This window comes from Artibeus jamaicensis, unplaced genomic scaffold (assembly GCF_021234435.1).
Source record: "Artibeus jamaicensis isolate MK-2021 breed Jamaican fruit bat unplaced genomic scaffold, CSHL_Jam_final scaffold_1283, whole genome shotgun sequence".
In the NCBI taxonomy this organism is placed as follows: domain Eukaryota; kingdom Metazoa; phylum Chordata; class Mammalia; order Chiroptera; family Phyllostomidae; genus Artibeus; species Artibeus jamaicensis.
Genome location: NW_026522028.1, coordinates 18,989,635 through 19,008,177, shown reverse-complemented (window position 1 = coordinate 19,008,177; position 18,543 = coordinate 18,989,635). Strand labels below are relative to the sequence as shown.

The 18,543-nt window shown below is 39.9% G+C and overlaps 1 protein-coding gene across 2 annotated transcripts; it reads right to left on the bottom strand.

Annotated features, from left to right (window-relative positions):
- Positions 1-897: 897 nt before the first annotated feature.
- PIGA (phosphatidylinositol glycan anchor biosynthesis class A) lies at positions 898-14,780 on the bottom strand. Of its 2 annotated transcripts, none has more exons than XM_037157554.2 (6): positions 14,732-14,780; positions 12,164-12,937; positions 7,496-7,628; positions 6,400-6,532; positions 6,040-6,246; positions 898-3,177 (listed from the first exon to the last, which is right to left on the bottom strand). In XM_037157554.2, the coding sequence occupies exons 2-6, from the start codon at positions 12,873-12,875 to the stop codon at positions 2,911-2,913; spliced, it is 1,452 nt and encodes a 483-aa protein (XP_037013449.2). In that variant the 5' UTR covers positions 12,876-12,937; positions 14,732-14,780; the 3' UTR covers positions 898-2,910. The 2 variants fall into 2 exon arrangements, with proteins under 2 accessions (XP_037013449.2, XP_037013450.2); XM_037157555.2 differs by lacking the exon at positions 14,732-14,780 and adding an exon at positions 14,581-14,693.
- Between the last annotated feature and the right edge of the window lie 3,763 nt (positions 14,781-18,543).

Sequence of the window (18,543 nt, the reverse complement as noted above, 5' to 3'; positions counted from 1 at the left end):
AACGACCAGAAATGTCTCCAGACACTCACTGCCGATGGTCCCCATAGGGAAGAAACCACCATCTCCTTCGCCCCTCCCATATCCAGCTGAGAATCGCGGAGCCACAGCCAAACGTAGTAAGAGATCGAGAAAAACCAACTCCCCAAAGTACTGATAAGTAGAAAGCAAATTCTGCAGAGGACTTTAATTTTCAGAAGTCATCATTTAAAAATCCGGCCACAGGATGATAGAGTCTAACCCCATGGAGCCAATTCTCTTGGGCATACAGAGCATAAAGAGAGCTTTAAAAATATTTCAAAAAAAGTAAATACATACCAATTATACCCTGGCTTTGCCAAAAATAAGTTTGGGTATAAGGTAAATCAGATCATACCAATGCAGGTGACTGCTTTCCATCACTTCCAACAAAAGGGGTGGGAGGAGATGGGTTTCTGTAAATAAAATCAAAATTCAAACTCTTCTTAGAAGAGCTCACGAGACAGAGTATAATTACGTAGTCTACATACACAACAATTAATAGATGTATTCGTTTGTTTCGTGCGGTGACTCAAGCACAGTACAAAACAAGGGTTTGTTTGGATCAGGAAACAAAGGCACAATTGAACTTGAAAGAAAAGATGACAGAGTGATTCATCATCGGAGGGATATTTCCTGTTGTACTAAGAGACCTAGCAACCCATTCAATTGCACTGAAAAGATGATGTATTATAGAATTGTATGCCTGAAATCTCTATAATTTTATTAACCAGTGTCACCCCAATGAATTCAATAAAAATTTTTAAAAATAGAAAGCACAGGAGGGAGGGGGTGAGGAGTGCTATTCAACTACTCAATAAAATACTGGTCATAAAAAAAGACAAACTCAGAAAACTGTCAAAATGTCATTTTGGTCTTTATTTTTATAAGACACGTAGCAAGTTTTCATAAATCAGTTTTACATGTGCTACTTTTGTAACATCAAAAGAAATACAATACATTTTTCATAAACTCCTCATCACTGCAAGTTCACTTTTAAATACATGGTAAGTATCAGGATAGAACAATGTGTTTCCATATACTGACCAGTGCAACACTGATAGTTACAAGTAAAGTATCTGGGAAGCTTGAAAATGAAGATTTACTAGAACAAGCAAAATTTGCTGCCATTTGTTAAAAAAAAATAGTTTTCATTTGAAAATTACATATTTTACATGCAAGAAGAACTTTAAATCGTATGTCCACTGAAAATAAATGACAATTGAATACTAATTTTGAAAAAACTGCCCAGAAACAAAAATATAAGAAAAAATAGTATGCCTTGTAAAATTGCCAAATAAAAACAAGTGTCAGTTTCTCGCCTTATCATGAATATTGGCACTGTGTATTCCGTGTGTATATAAGTCAGCTTCTGTGCATAAAAATCCCAATAAGATTTAGTGATTCAGGTCATTTCATTTTTCTTTAACTAAAGAACTCCTAACTTCTAGATTTTAAAAACTGCATTGCTGCGTCTGTGTTTTAGTACGAAATACAGGTGTAATTCTTTACATCAGTGGCAACTGGTTAACAGGCATGTTAAGATACTTTGTAAAAAGTTTTGTAAATATTGTCATTTAAAAAAGTCCTGTACAGAGTCACAATACTGCTAGAATGTAAGTGCACCTACACGTTCCTCAGTCTTTTGATGTCAGTCGTTTATAACAAAAACTTATTCGAAGGCGTTCAATAAGACACACCATGTAGGTAATTTGGGGTTTAAAAACCCATGGCTCCAGGCAACAACAATTACAGTTAACAACGCACCCACCCACAAAGAAACTTATAGTCCTAAAATTTTCAGACTCAATTCACTGAAGAAGACGTTTCAGGCTAAAGACGTTTTTGTACACTGACAATACTTATCGGACATCAGCTAGGCCTCAAGTGAAGGGAAGTGACGTCTCCCAAAGGTACAAGGTAGCAGCTGAGTTTGAGATGGCACACCCTCATACATTCTGCGTGGGAAACACGAAGGCATTTACAGAGAACTAAATTATGCACTAACAGATGTGGAGGGTTTCTCTCTGCACTCTCATCAACAGTGATATCGGTCCCGAGTAAGAAAAAAGCAAAAAGCAGTTTCCTAAACACAAATGAAAAGGTTCTACCTAGCAGAGCACACACTATGGAGTCAGAGAAGGACCCGGAGCATGTCAACAACTGTTTCCTGGCATTAAAAGCATGCACATTTTTGGCATGATGGATGTTTTACAATTTCACATTAACTGTGACTAGAATGAAGTGAGCCATTTCAGTGATGACCAGCAAATGCACTCTGGTCCTTCAGGGCAGGAAGTACCGAGTTCAATGTTCTACATAAAGTAGGCGCTTAAAGCATGCTGGTAAATGACAGACCGTAATACTCAAGAAATCTGCTGATTCTATGTAACACTTACTGAGTGTACCCAACAGGTGTTTAAGAACATAACTTAAACACCTAATAAAGGTACATGGACATGACTTAAAATAGTTCAGAGTTATTGTACTTCCGTAAAGAAAACTTGTAAACATCTCATGAATATCTAATTAATGGTAGAATATTTAAAATTGGCCAAAAAACCCCACAATGCCCAGAATACATTTGGCCCTTCAGCACCCAAAGCTCCCAAAATACATGAAAACGGCTTTGCTAGAGGGATTTCAGTAGTCTGAAAAATTTTGTACCTGAGTGGCTTAAATAGCTTCTCCCCTAAATTTTAAATAAGTGCAAGGAGTTTCTACACTCAGGAATTGCATAAGTAAATCTTTCCTCAAAGTAAAAAAACATTGAATGATAGAGAGGTAGCATAACTTACTAAATTAACTTTAAAAAAGGGAAAAAAGCAACGTTCTTTTCAATAGTGTTGACAGAACTATTGGAAGTGTTTCAAATTCTCCCATCCAGGCTTTCTTCTACCTGCTTTTAGGCATCTCACTATTCCTGCCCCGCTTTCTACTATTAGGATATTGATGAGTCCAGGCACCCTTTGGCCCCGTGGCATCTATGGCAACATCAATGACAGAATCTGGTATCATCCATCTCAGGAGAGTGAGAAAGAGAAAGTTAAAGACAACCAACAAAGCAAAAATGTAGCCGGTTACTGGGCCACAGTGAGAGATGAGTCTGTCCAGCCGCTTGTCCATCGGGAGCACGATTTCTCCGGCCACGCGGTTGTACACCTGGTGGGAGAGAGGCAGGGAATGAGCGCTCTGATCCGCAATAGAGAACAAGCAGGAATGTCTTAGAGATGTAAAGAGAAGTCGCTTGCATGTCATCATTGTTGTTACAGAAATTCTATCTATAGTTAATGACTTTCATTATGGTTCATTATTGCCTTCGGATTCAACACTCATGGAGTGCTTATTCTGGACAGACTACTGAGCTAGATGCCATGTGATCCCAAGACAAACATGTCACGGCTCCTGTGTCCTAGGGGAATCACCATGAGTTTTAAGCCAAGTATGAGAATTCTAAAGACCTGAGAGGTTGGAACCGCTCTTCAGGTCACCTCTCTGAAGACCGCATTTAACTCAGCAGTGACTTCCCGAAGCAGGGCTGGGCTAGCCTTCGAACATTCCTTGGCTCGGCTGAAAAGCTCTCCCTGCTGTCTGGTAGACATCTGCCAGAATCAGGGACACTCTAGTGGGTTTCTCTCTGGGTACAGAGCAGTTCTTCTTTCCCACAGCCACATGCAGCCGCGCTGCTGAGCACAGATGGTGAGAACACACAGAAATGTTTCATGGGTTCCACACAAAAGCAAGGGCAAAGAGATGGGGAAATCTTGGTACGTGGTATAGGTCAAATACTGTTAAAGAAAACAAAGTTTAGTGCTGAGAATTGGTAGTCAGTGGCTTGCTTTTCAAAGCACTTGTAAGCACTAAACTCACAAATAGTTTGAGAAAACCAAGATCTGAAAACATACTTATTTTGAACACATCAAATGAGCCAGCACAGATTTTTCAATTGCACTTGAGCATTACAGGTGCCCATTCTCATGTATCAGATCTGTAAACAATGTCTTTTTGAACTCAAGAGAGTTACCATGTGCGGTACAAATTCTGCAGGCCAATGGCCTTTGAAAGATACAGGATATTTTCATCTAGCTCTTTGAGGATACTTGGAATAGTTTTTAATCAGAATTATGTTGAGAATTATGCTGAGGCTGCTGAATGACAATTGTTCAATTTTCTAAAAAGCACTGTTACACTAGGCAGAAGCATTGAAAAGAATCAAAATGTCCTGTGTGGACCAGGCAAAACCAAAAGAGCCACTGCAAACTGACCTGTAAGTCCACCTTTATTTCTAGGTCCATTAATTTATGATCTTAAGTGACAAAGTCATTTACTATTGTGAAGAGAATGATAGGTGTGACAACCCATTACACACAAGGATTAACTTTTTTTTGAAATGCATACTGTAAATTACCATGGAGTATAAAACAGGAAAAAATGCAGATGTTTTACTATTACTTTAAGCAAAGCTAAATGAAAATTTGCAGCTAAAAAAAAAAATCCCAATTCGCTCCTTTAACATATGCTGACATACTGTGTCACCAGAGTTCTTTGGCCCAAACTTAATATCTATAGTAGCTCAGACTTCCAAGGTTCACATGATGTCAATCAAAAAGGTGCAGGAACAACTTACAGACTATGGTTATCAAGCAGATAAAGTATCACTTAAAAAAAAAACCTATTTAACCAAATAACCCTGCCAACCATTCTAAAAAGGGTCATATTAGAACCTAGGGAGTGGTTGGGAGGAGGGCGGGAGGGCAGGAGGGCAGGCAGATGGAATGAACAGCTCCTGAAAGGCTTCTTAGGTGATTCTGACATGTACCGCCAGCAGGTAATCAGTGCTACACTCCAATTTCCAAAGGAAAAAGGTAGTTATTTCACCTGGGTAGAGAAACTGCAAAACTTTCAGAAGGTGAGAGTGTCTCAGAGACATTTCAGGTAAAACTCTCAACTCAAATACCTCCTATTTCAATGGACAAGAGATAAAAGAGTTTCTCTGCAGTTATATTCAAATAGGAGTTCGTCTTATGCATGGGAATTGAGAACTGAAACCAAATAAGAGAGCCTTCCAGTAAAGAGCTATTCTGCTTGCTAAGCCACTCCATCTTGCTCTCTATTTCTGGCTGGAAACTAGCTAGCTGCTCCACTGCCTACAGTGAGAGCATAAAGCAGAGTCTAAACCTCTCCATGCTCCCAACCAAATGACCTTCTGGTTCATAATTTCTATATACTAAGAACTAGAGTGTTTCCATCCAGTGTGTCAAGTGGTGATAAGAGGCATGAAGCAGATGAAGGAAGGAGATTAAACAAAGGACAAAACTGAGAAGAATAAATGAAGTCCCTAACTTGAAACCAGGAAGCATTTCCCACACCCATACTCTCCCACATAAGAGTATTTAATCTATGTCCTGCACCTGTCCTTTCAGAAATTCCCTAGTGCTGCTTTTTATCTGCAATCATACTTCCAACATGTGTCCTATGCATTTTGAATTCTAACTTATTATGTTCTCAATCAGCCCAAAGATGCACAAATCCTTTTCCTGTAGAAAATTACAGTACTTAGCAGAGGTGATGCAAGAGTTTTTGGAAAATAGTCTGAATTAAATATTTGCAAGTTATAGAGTCGCTGCAATCTAAGGAAAAATCATGCATCTTCTAATAGAACTATATACTTTAGAATTATAAACAGCCTCAAGAAAATGTCTCACAGTAGGCTGAATACTAGTTCTGCCTCTAATAGCTGTGACTTCTGGAAAATTCTGTAACTTCTTTATGCCCAGTTTAATGAAAGGAGGAGACTGCATTGCTGCTACTCTCAAGTGTCAAATGCAATGATTTGATGAGAAAGGTAAGGTCTCGCACATACCAACAGTACACAGTTTACTTCTTTTCATCTGGAAGAGGCCTCATTAGCTTAAGCAATAGAACAGAAATGATAAGTGTGTATAAGAAAAAGCCAATGTGTGCATGAAACATCAGGAATTCAGACACAATCTTCAAATACCCTTTTCTTGGCAGGTGACATACTTTTTCGGTTCTCTCCGCAACATTCCTCCAGGTGTAGAAAGTCTTTACTATGTTATGGATTTTTTCTGGAGCCGGCAATGCTCCGGACTTCAGTTGGAAAATAGCTTTCTCCAATCCCTCACACAGAGATTTTACAGAAGGCTCACATAAAATAATCAGACTTTCTGGAAGAACTTCAGGAATTCCACCAACCCTGGTACTTACAACCTTAAAAAGAAAAAGAACATATAATCTAGCATAATTTGTGTCTCAGGAAAATAAGCAAAACCAGCTTTAAAAAATTACTACAGAACATGTCTGATTCGTTTTCAAAATACATGTACAGAAACCCCAACAATGTAAGCCCTCAAAGCGTTTTACCTGTAAACCACAACTGGCTGCTTCCACAATTGCCATGCAGAATGCTTCAGTGAGGGAAGTGTTAAGAAAAATATGTCCTTGAACTAAGACATTTCTAACATCCTTGTGTTCTAAGGCTCCCAAGAGACGCACTCTGATTTTTGAAATGAGAGAAGAAAGAAGACAGTGAAAATCACACTACGAAAGAAATATAATTTATAAGCCAAGTGTGCTATTCATATTATACAGGGTCCGGCACAAATAACAGCCCTTTTTTAATTATAAAATCTTTCGTTACGAAATCATAAGCATGTAATTCTGCATCATAACATTATCACACTCAGGCACACCATATGATATTTTAGCTGACATGTGCAAATTAAAACTATAAATTATTACACCCATGTTATTACCCTACCAACCACACTCAAGCAGGCATTACTTCTGCTGGACGCTATACTTAGATTCTTACTGGTTCTAATGCTTTTCTCCTCAAAAGATTAATATTGCCAAACTCTGACCTAAGAGAAACAGTCTTATTAATAAGCTGTTTGGTTAAAACTCATACAGCTAACATACTTCTAACTTTTATCACATATCCAATTTCATCATTTCCAAAATGAGTTTGCATTTAATGAAAACATTAATACACTCTGATGAGTAAATGTTAGTGTCATTTCTAAATAGGGGAAAGCCCCCTTTAAACTGACAGGCACAACCCTCACATGTTATCTAAGTTACTGAGGAAGAGAAATATTCAAATCTGTATGTGCAGAGGAACTAGCATCATTTGGGCCATGCTTTAAATCACAACTCAGTATGGCTTCAAAATCTCCAAACATTTCTAATCGAAGTAGCTGGGTTTTTGTACCTTCCAGAGTGCCTCCAATCACTGTCCCATAAAGTCAAGTGACAGTGGGCTAATGAAAAAAGTAAAATTGTGAATTCTTTAGCTAGGGTTTGCCATTTTACATCCACTTAAAAAATAGGCCTTGCATTACATTTCTACACCAAATATATGTAGGGTAAGCAGCTCACTTAATGTATGCATGCAGCAAACACCGCATTTAGGTAATTGATATTTTCTCACCCAAGATGACATGGAATCCATCAATACCTGTCATGTAGCTGGTATCTTTCCCGTACCTCTTCCAAAATTATTCTCTTTGGTCCTTCTCCTCCAATGATGAAATTTAAATCTTGGTATTTCTGACAGAGTTCAGGTATTATACCACTAAGCAAATCAGTTCCTGTAAATAGAAAATAAAGTTAAATGTTGGAGATATTTATATTTAACCTTTAAAAACAATCACCAAAGCTGAGATTCTACTCACTTTGAAATGTATTAGCTATGCCCTCCTAGTAGGGAAATGAATTCTCTGAAACCTTTCCTGGGAGAGAATATTCACAAACTGCCAGGGGTCCTCCAAGAGTTGCAGTTCTTGAAGGTACACACACTGACATCCATTGTTACCTTCCACACACCCAATAGGTGTTGGTAATAGAACCAGAAGGTAATAGAACCCAGTAGGTTCTATTCTGCTTCATTTCAGCATGTTAAAAAGTTACTCACTTGTGTTTACACGTCGGCCACTTCTAGAAAAGGTATTTGAGGTAGCTAACATTTGAGTTAGCTTTCTACAGAGCAGGACAGCTGACTGGAAATCTAGATCTTGTTCTGGCATTTTAACAGTCAAGCTCTTTTTCATGGGACTTTCCTGATAAAGGATATTGAGACCTGTGTACCTAGAGTCCAAGGCCTCTTTCAGCTATAAAGTTCTATTACCCTATGATCCCACTTCCTGCCACAGGAAAGGGCCGAGCAACAAAATGTATGTACCATCTCCACTTTGCACAGAATGCAATTTATACAGAGGATTCTGCAATGAATACTACGGTATCAGCAAAATACTATGTCCATCCAAGCCTGCTATAGGCCACTTCCCTGAAGGAGAGTAAATGAGGGTGATGGGACCATCAGCCAGAACACTGTATTCCATAGAAGAGAAGAGTGCATCTTTGTTCTTTTTACTAGTGAGTCACTTTTCTTATGATATGCAAACACAACCTTAAGTAATGTGAAGCAATAAATCATGTCCTACTACTCTGAATGTGGCTATCCAAAGTGACAGCAATGTTGACACTGAGGAGTTAACTAATTAACAATTACAAACTATAAAGTAAAAAGCCAAAACAACCCAGTTAGTTTATTGAGAAATACGCACACACACAAACACGAGAATTGCACTATCAATCTACCCAAGTAGAGGCAGACCAATCATAAAAAAGATGGTGTGAGATATAATATATACAGATCACTTTTATTAAATAATTGAAAATAAGATTTAAGTGAACTGTGCTTGTATTCTCAAAAGGATTGTATTAGCAAACATAAATTCACATGCATCTTTTCTGAATGATGAAGGCTTCTTATTAAAATCTTATCTTTTTCCAAGTCCATTACCAAAACTATCAATTGGATAAAAGGCTTAATGACTTTTAACATTTATCCCCCTATAACTATCATTTTCTTTCTCCTTGCTCCCTTATAATACAAAGATTAAGAACCCATTCTTCAAATGAAAACATACACAGCAATAATCATAACTGGTGGTAATAGCTCATGTTTCCTAGCGCTTACTATATCAGGCAATATCCTTTAAATACAGTATGTCATTTAATCCTGACAGGTACCTTATACGAAATGGAACTGATTTTGTCACTTATCTATGAAACTATTCTAAAAATAAAGGGTTTTCCCCCCACAATAAAAATGTGCTAGTGCCTTTAAGAAGAGTCTAACATAATGGAACATACAAAAAGACTTCCACTCTCCACAGTCACCCAAAATGAACAAGGAAAATTCCTGATTTGTACTGCTTTTAAAGTTAAGCCTAACAATATTTTAAAGAATCTTCCGAATCTATAACTAAGATCATGGTGGCTGGGCTGGGGTGGAGGAACAGACCTTTCCTCAGGAAGAGCTAAACTCGTGCTTGTCATCTCAGAGCAAGTACTTACCCTCCCTGAGACTCAGTTTCTTTGCCCACAGCTAACATTTACCCTGCAGTTGTTGGGAGAGTCACGTGTAGCAGTGAGCCATGCACAGGCTTTATCAACTGCAGGACACACAGGTAAGTTGTCATTGCCACTACCCCGAGAAGTGGGGCGCGCCTGCCCATTCCCAGGAGCACTGAAAAAGCCTAACTGCGCAAAAAGGGGCTCAAGAAAAGAAGGGAGAAGCCATCCAGGAAAACTGGGCGATAAGAATTTTGATTGACCCTGTCCCTTACTCGATACATTCCAGTGGGCCTCTGATATCTGGTCCAAATGAACACCTAAGGAAATTAATTTGTTAATCATCGATGGACCATTAATAAAACTATTCACTACTGGGCTACAGATGTGGCCATTCCTTCTCAGAATGTTATTTTTCGCACGATGCCTGGCATAAGGAGAAGGTTCAGTAAGTCTTTGTTAAATTATTGAATTGAGAACAAGAAAGGCTGTAATTTCGCCCTGCTGGTGGCTAGTCCAGCTGGTTAAGATACCATAATTAGTGAGATATACATAACACGTTTAATTGTTGTACAGACAGTTAATTTTGCTTTGATCCTTGACCACCCAGGCATCAGACTTTCTTAGCTAGCTATCCCACAAAGGTATACTATTTGATTAAAACACATTTTCTTAGTTACAACAAACACATCAGCAGTACCCTGAGGGATTCAGAATACTGAATGCTGGTACATGACATCTTCTCAATTAGAGAATGACAACATGACATTGCTTTCACCTCATAAAACGCAGTTCAGTAACACTTTTCTCACCAACCTCTGCTTAAGAGCCTGATCGCCCACAACTCTCCATCACAACAGCTAAAGCAGATTCTGGGCCACTCGCTAGTGCACCGACTGCTACCCTTCCGATCCTGCTGCTGCGCTTCACACTTGCCAAGAATCAGCTGCGTTGTCTACAAATCTGTTTGGTAGCAGTTGCACTTGTTACTATGCTGGGTAATTTAATTAAAAAGCACAGAAACTGGCAAAATGAGTTTCTCTGAAACTAAGCTGAACCATTTGAAGAATTCAATAGTCACAGAAAAAAGCCCGTCAGTGAGAGGGTATCCTAAACCACTGTATAAAATGGAAAACAAATGAAAATCCAGAAGCATGCTACTTCACATGGCTTTAGGTTCCCACTGCATTTAAAACAACCAAACTGGCCAATGTAAATGATGCTTTGGGAAGGTAACTGTGCAGGAAAGATAAGCAGCTCAAATCAGTGGACCAGTGCTCTTAAGCCTGCAGGCTTACATCAAACTATTGGCAAATTTGGTGCACATTAATAATATTTTGAGTTGAATTTAGCCTTGACCAGGTAGCTCAGGTGGTTGGAGCATCATCCCATTCACCAAAAGGCTGCAGGTTTGACCCCCCAGTCAGGGCACATACCCAGCTTGTGGGTTCCACCCCCACCATCAAGACACATACAGGAGGCAATTGACTGATATTTCTCTTTCACTGATTGATGTTTCTCTCTCTCCCTTTCCCTCTAAAATCAATCAACATATCCTTGGGTGATTAAAAATCATAATTTTGAGTTGAATTCAAATATTTAAGGGGAGATGATACATTATCACTTTAGTGATTCCTTAGTTTAATTCTGAGTACTAGATAAGTTTTCAGAAAGCATCCAGAACATTTATGTTTGAATTAACCAAACTGTTTCAGATTTAGTAAATGAGGCTCTCCGAATTCTCCTGCAGCATCCAAGAAAAGCTGCAGGGGCACTAAAACACTCCCCGATGGCAACAAACACTCAAGTACAACTGGGCTAAGTACTTCAGAGAATCCATCACTGAACCCTCACCAGATCACCATTCTTGGCCAAATGACACACATGAAAAAGAAATAAGACCCAGAGATGTTACGTAGCTTATCTTCCATCACACAATGGGACACAGCGAGCCCCTTCCTTCATCACTTACCTGCCAATATGTTACTAATTGTCTTAGCTATGATGAGATGAAATATGCAAGCTATAATACAGTAATGTGCAGAACAAGCTCTAAGATTTTCAGTATATGCATTAAAAAGACAGGAAAGCTATAAAATATTTACTCGTCATCCCTGAATAGTATAGTAACACCTGATTTTAGTTTTCACCTTTGTGCTTTCCTTAATTTTCAAAATATATTTAAAGAAAAGGCATTATTTTTGCAATTAGAAATTGGTGGTGGGCTTGCCCTGTACTTCTTACCACGTGCACAGGCCTATTTTAACTTTTTTAAAAAACCTGACTTGTTAAAGGGCATCAGGTTGGTTTTACTTTTGAAGTAACTGTTAAAACCATCAAAGGTTGAGGGGGGCAGCATTCACCATTGTTCCAAAAATGTCTTTTTGAATGTATAAAACAATATTTGACCTTTGCCGTATTTAATGCCGAAGTAGTCATAAAACCATAAAACAGCACTGGCTAGTGTGGCTCAGTGGACTGAGTGCCGGCCTGAGAACCAAAGGGTCACCAGTTCAATCCCCAGTCAGGGAACATGCCTGGGTTGCAGGCCAGGTCCCAAGTCGGGGGGCATGTGAGGCAACCACACATTGATGTTTCTCTCCCTCTTTCTCCCTCCCTTCCCCTTTCTCTCAAAATAAATAAATAAAATCTTTTTTTTAAACCCATAAAATAAACTAAAAAGCCAAGCAATTCTTATATACAAGTATTTAACAGCTTTCTACAAGAAAACGTCTGTGCAGTGCAATTGTAGCTAACGTTTCATTACCTTTTCTGTAAACAAGTCTGCTGACAATAACAATAGTTATTATACTATCATGCCTTCTAAATGGGTCTGGAGTGAAGTCAGTAGGATCTACAGCATTAGGAATGACGGACACTATTTCAGGATTCAGTGTTGCTCTTAGCACAGTGTTTTCCTTACTAGTATAAGAGACACAAATTATGTGGTTTGTGTCACAAAGAGATACAGTTAGAAGCTTGTTTGTAAGCACCGAGCTGACATCAGCAAATCCAAAAAGGGAATGGTCCGTGAAGACTGTACGGAGCCCCATTGTCTTGGCGTGGAAGAGAGCATCATGGGCCATGGCAGAAAAGGAACTATGGGAGTGGATTATCGTGACTCTCTCCCGAACGAATATGTACCTGAGCAATGGCAGACTGTGAAAGAGGGTCGTGGCTGTAGATTGGTTGTACATAACTTTTAGGGGCAAGTAATAGACTTTGAGGCCTTTAGTGAGGTAACGGATGCCTTTTCGATTTCCATAAGCATGGGTGACAACTATGACTTTGTGTCCTCTTTCAATCAGGCACTGAGAGAGCTGGTAAATGTGGCTTTCCACGCCGCCCATATTCGGGTAGAAAAAGTCTGACACCATGCATATACTATGGATCCCAGTCCTACATGTCAGAGTATTTCCAGGGCTAACGTGGTAGAGCGCAGCTGAGGGGCCGTGGCCACCTCCTTCTTGACAGGCCATGCTGAGACAGTTTAGGCATTAGTCCTTAGAGCAACTCAGTTAAGGTCTATGTCATGTAGTACCTGAAAAGAGAGCAAAAGATCTCAGCTCAGAGAAAATACATTCCATACTCCAAATCCAGATATGAATGCAGTTTTAACATTAATGCAAATTTGTTAGCTTCCCCCTAGAAATAAAGCAAAGCTTACCGTGAATGTACTAATTTGACATTGACTTGCCTAGCATTTACTATGTGCCATATACAATCACATTCTGCAGTGTTCTTATATCTTAATTTTGCTTTACAAAACCTGCTATGTATAATCTAAAAAAAAATACCACAGTATATAATAATTTGCCATTCTAACTGGCTTGCCACTGAAACCAATTCATTTCAATAATTACATATTGGGGCTCTTTACAGAAAGTGTGGCCACCTCACTCGAGAACTTAGCCACTGATTCAATGAATATCATCAAGGTCTGCCAGCATTATCTTTGTGGTTCACACTAAAATATATCTGGACCTAGAGCTCTTTTTGAGAGCTGCTTTTCCAAGAGCCACAAATGCTGCAGACATCCGCATTTTCTCCTTTCTTATTCAAGGATGGTGATCATCAAACTGCTCCCTTCATTTTCTTCACATGTCTTTCAGTCACGTGCACCTGCGTGCCATCAGTGCTCCTCCTTTCAGTTTGGAGTCTGAAGATAAAGACTAAACTGGAGATGGGCTGAATCTGGGGCCATTTTGCACATCTAAGGTAGTTTCTCTCAGGGGACTCCTAGATTCTTAATGGTGTAAATGCCCACTCAATATTCAGTACTACTAAATTCTTAAGACTTTGGAAGCTCAAGCGTATTGGAAACCTACTGAAACTCCTCCTCAGCTTTATAAATGGGATTTCCATGCCTCCAGAAACTCAACCACACACATCCTAACTATCTCAGTTTCCAATTGATCCTGCAAGCTCAGAAAACGCAAATTAACCGCAGGTGTAATTGTTGCCTATTCTCTCCAACAAATTCATCTACATTTTACATATATTCTCAGAAATACTCTATAAATGTTTGTTGACCTGAATTTACTAATTCAGAGGCAATATTATCAAATATTGAGATTCTTCAAGTTTGTATTTAAGTGGCTTCATTAACATATTAACTGTGGTTTGCCAATGAAACCTGAATTTGCAGTTCTAGTCTATTTAAAACGATAAATGATCATGAAAACAGCAACAAACCGAATGAAGTCACAGTGTTTCATCAACCTGTCAGGTTCTGTGGAGTCTGCCTACTTCCCTCCAGTTATCACACCTATCATCTTTACGTTGTAAAAGCTCAAAGAACGGTACAATCACGAGGTCTTAGATTTTAAAGCTAATAAGAGGCTAGGAGAGCTAGTTAACACTTCTTATTCTACAAATGAAAACCCAGACAAGTTGAGCGATTTGTCCCAGGTCCTCACCCCGCCACTTAAGTGGCAAATGCGAGATAGCTGCAAATTCGCAAGCCTGGTCAAGGAGTCCCTGAGCAGTCATTAGCAGCAGAGGTTCCCGAGGAGCCTGAAGGAGACGCGACGGGTGACTGTGGTCACGGGGGCGATGCTTCCACCCACCGGTCCCTGGGCACTGCCCCGGCTTCACTCATTGAGAGGACACTGGAGAGCGCCACTGCCAAAAAAGGGACAACCCCGCTCCAGGAAGTCTGCCCCAGCGCATCCTCAGCCCTACTTGAGTCTAGAGACCCTCGACCCCGACTTCTCCGCCTCAAGACGGGCCGGCTTCACTCTCGTCACAGCCAGCCACGTTCCCATGGGGACAGTCCAGTCCAACCCGGAAGCGGCTGAGAAAGCCGGCACGGAGAGGTCAGACACGCACTTACCGGCGAGTCCTATGGCCGCCAGTGTCCGGACCTCCCGCGGCAGCGGCTGGAGTCCCACCCCACTGCTCCCACACACCAATCCGAGGCGTCCGCGCCCGAACGTCACGCCCCCGAAACAGCCAATAACAAGAGGCACTGGGATCACGTGCAAACTAGGCGGTGAGTCCCCACCCTTCAGCTTGGGATCTTGAAACCCTGACCGTGCACACGTCTCCACGACGTTACGACGTTACGGGAGAAGTGTTGTCTCTGTATCGATAGCACTAGTCTTCGGTTGAACCTTTTATATGAATTTCTAATATGTCGCGAATCTGAAAATCGGCCCTAGTGTCTCGTTATACCAGCAGCCCTTCGGGGCCCTTCAGAGGGTAGAGAGACGGGATTCCCAGGGTGCCTCGCAGCGACTCTTAAGGGCTGCTGGGAGTTGTAGTCTGGTGGCCCGTGAAGGCGAACCCGAATTTAGAAAACTACCTCCCAGAATGCACCGCAATTCTAAGCTTAAATCGTGTGAACGGTTAGGTGGGTTCCAACCTTGGTTGCCTAGTTACAGCGTCTCTTTTCTGGAAGTCTGTTCACTGTGGCTTCCCATGGTAAAGGCGGGTCGGAAGGCTGCAGAAAAGTGGGCTCTTAGTGGGGTTGTCGGTGCCACAGCAGAGCAGTACTAGTTCGTACCACTCTGGTAGGGTTCCCTGATGTAGCAGATGAAAATGTACAAAGAAGTCAAATCAAATTAAAAAAAAAGTTTAATTTTATTTCACATAAATTTCTTTACATAAGTATGTCCCAAATATGAGGGACTTTATAAAAAAAATTTTGTCGTTTATCTTAAAATTTAACTGGCCATTTTGTGTTTCATCTTGCAACCGTACACTCTGGAGAAAAAGAATGTGAAGTCTGACCCGAAATACCAACTCTCACTCAAACTCGTTCAACTGGCTACGGAAGTACTTGGCCAAGAGGCTAATGAATCAGTGGGAGTGGTGGGATACACCCTTCCCTGTTGGTACTTGAAATTCCCCAGGCCTGCCCTGCATACTTTCGGGAACGAATGCCTTCCTCGATTGACATCGCATCTTTTCTAAGCCTGTAGAAAACTTACTCATCCCTGAAGATTTCGGCTTTTTTCTGACACTCTCCCCAAATCTTTCGAGAGAATTATATCTTCCCTCTTTTGTATTTTGATAGTACTTAATAGTATTACAATTAAATAGATTAATTTAATCAATGTATTAGGCCATTTGCTGGCATAGCATTTATCAGGTGATATTCAAATTGTTGGCCTGGCTGCTGTCCCCATTGCTCCTCAGCCTGATCCTTGAAGATCTGTGTCTTCTTGGAATCTCACATAGACTTCTTTCTGAAAACTGACAATTGTATTTGTTAAAAATCTGCCTTCCTGGAAAAAAAAAAAATCTGCCTTCCCGGCCAGATAGTAAGGTCAGGCAGGGGCTGTTCCTAGTAATAGATACTGAATACCTTTTCGTTGTATTAATCAAGTTCTACATCCAACACAACACAGTCCCTGACACATATTATATACCTAATAAAATGTATTGCAAATATTTTGTAGAGTGTACCTTATAAAAATTACAATGCACTGATATAATTCAAAGAGCATTTTGGTTGTAGGATGTGAAGTGTATTAATGAGTTAAACTACGGCTGGATAGGGATGAATACCCTGCCCTGTGTTATTGAAGCACCAGTGCATAAAGATGATGAAGACTTAAGGATACTTATTTAAGCTTAATTTGCATTCGGCTTCACAAAGAACATCATCAGTACCAGATGGTATACGACATTGCTTTGGTCTCCTTTTCACTTTTGTATTAGGTTAAAACAAAGAATGTGGGCAGACATCCTGAAAGGTATCAACGAGTTAAGCCCTCGTTTATTTCTTGAACCCCTGGTTTGCCACTGCCATAGTTCTGGTCACAGCACACTTTTCAAATTCTATCGTGAATCTTTTAAGATCTTGATGTCACTACTCCTTGAAAAGAGTTGTGATCTTTTTTCAAAACAGAACAAATGTTTTCTCTCTTTAGCATTGAACATTTACTGAGTGCCTACCCTATAAAAGGCTTGGTGGGGAATACAAGGAATGTTAAAATAAACACAGTCCCTGTTTTAAAAACTTTTTATCTTTCCTAGCTTTTATACACCTTTTACCAATATTATAAAGGAATTCACTTTTCTTGAAAGGTTCTTTGTGTTTTAAATTCCGTAGAATAGGCTGACCTCTATACATATATATTCATAAAAGCACATCGTTGCTGAGTTTCTGTGGGGGAGGGGGTTGAGAAAACCTCAGGCTGTTCCAACAAAGTCTGAAAACATTGAACATTCATCATGCTCCAATCTCCAACCTAGGCTCTGAGTGTTAAAATGCATAAAAATCACGATTCTGTACATGGTTCACAATCTCACATGGATACAAAACTCCATTTATAGTAAGTTCAACCTTCAGCAAAAGTCTCTATTTAAGGATATTTTCTAAAAGTCAAAAGAAAATTGTAGCAGCCAAATTAAGCTATAAATCTGGGGATAATTCTAATTATAGTGTTCTGCCTGAATGTATGGAATCAATGTATACCTTTAGAGAATTTTCTCAGAAGCCACAAAAGATAGACTAAAATGCATGCAGTGTATTCTGATGACACTTAATAAAATATGAAGGCAATCAGTACCGGTTGTAATATAAAATGACCTGTAAATGGAGAAGGCTTAAATAAACGTGAAGATCATTTCCCTTGAAACTCAACTCTTTGTAAACAGATATGTATATTAGCTCCCTGGATGTTGAAATGGGAAGGCAACAGAGTTGTTTTGAGAGCCTGCTACCTAAGGCATAAGGCAACGAAAGCCTGGCATGAGTTTTACCCCCAAGGAACCAAGACAGAGTTAAGGTATATGTAAATGTCTATGATAAAAGGTAGGAAGTGATAAGTACTATAAGAGAAATACCAAAAAAATAGTAGGAGTTTAGAGGAAAGGAGTATTTTTAGCTGCCAGCATTTGGCTAGTAGAGGTAAAAGGGACTCCTGCATCTGTTGGGAGCAAGACCATTCCAAGAACAATGTAAGCAAGGTACAGAGACGGGTGCTGACTGTCCAGTGACACTGTTGCATAATTGTATGGGGGAAGGGAAGGGGTGTGGTTCAGCCGGGAGAAGAGTGGCATTTCCTGTGAAGACAGGAGCAAACTGGCAGAGGACCTTATTAAGGAAAATGGACTTGTTGAGCCAGACTTCCAGCCAAGATGATCTTTTCAATTACTATTTCGAGGCTCCTTGCTCATCATTCTGCTTTAAATGGAAAAATACGAGATATCAAGCGAAAAAATTAAAATGTTATAGCTGTGACTTTTAAGAGAACAACAGAAACACTTCCATGTATCCGAAACAGAACCAAAATGCAAAATGGTAATCAAACCAAAGCCTGATTTGGTCCTGGACTGTGTATTGGAAGCAGGAAAACATGAACCAGGATTCACCTCCTGCAGAATAATAGACTAACAGGGCTCCCTGCATGGCTAGAGACAGCAACCAGCCTTTATAGGAGATTTACATTGGTGGCTTTCAGTGAACCACTTTCCAATACTCACACCCTTGTTTAAGCCCCTCCCACCCTGACTCTAGGCTTGGCCATGCAACTTGCTTAGCCAATGGGATATTGGTAAATGACATAAAGCAGAAACTTACTAAGTGCTTTTGCACTGGGGCATGTTTTATTGGAACCCTTCCACTTGAAAGCCAACGGCTCTACTGTGAAGGAACTTTGGCAAGACACTGAATGATGAAAAGCCAGATGGAGA

What these genes read in the sequence shown, in the direction of transcription:
- PIGA (XM_037157554.2), bottom strand. Translation starts at nt 12,875, where the DNA reads ATGGCCTGTCAAGAAGGAGGTGGCCACGGCCCCTCAGCTGCGCTCTAC. An exon ending in CAGACTTGTTTACAGAAAAG is followed by an intron (nt 7,629 to 12,163) that starts GTAATGAAACGT and finishes TTCTATTTACAG; the next exon opens with GAACTGATTTGCTTAGTGGT. An exon ending in CAGCCAGTTGTGGTTTACAG is followed by an intron (nt 6,247 to 6,399) that starts GTAAAACGCTTT and finishes TTTCTTTTTAAG; the next exon opens with GTTGTAAGTACCAGGGTTGG.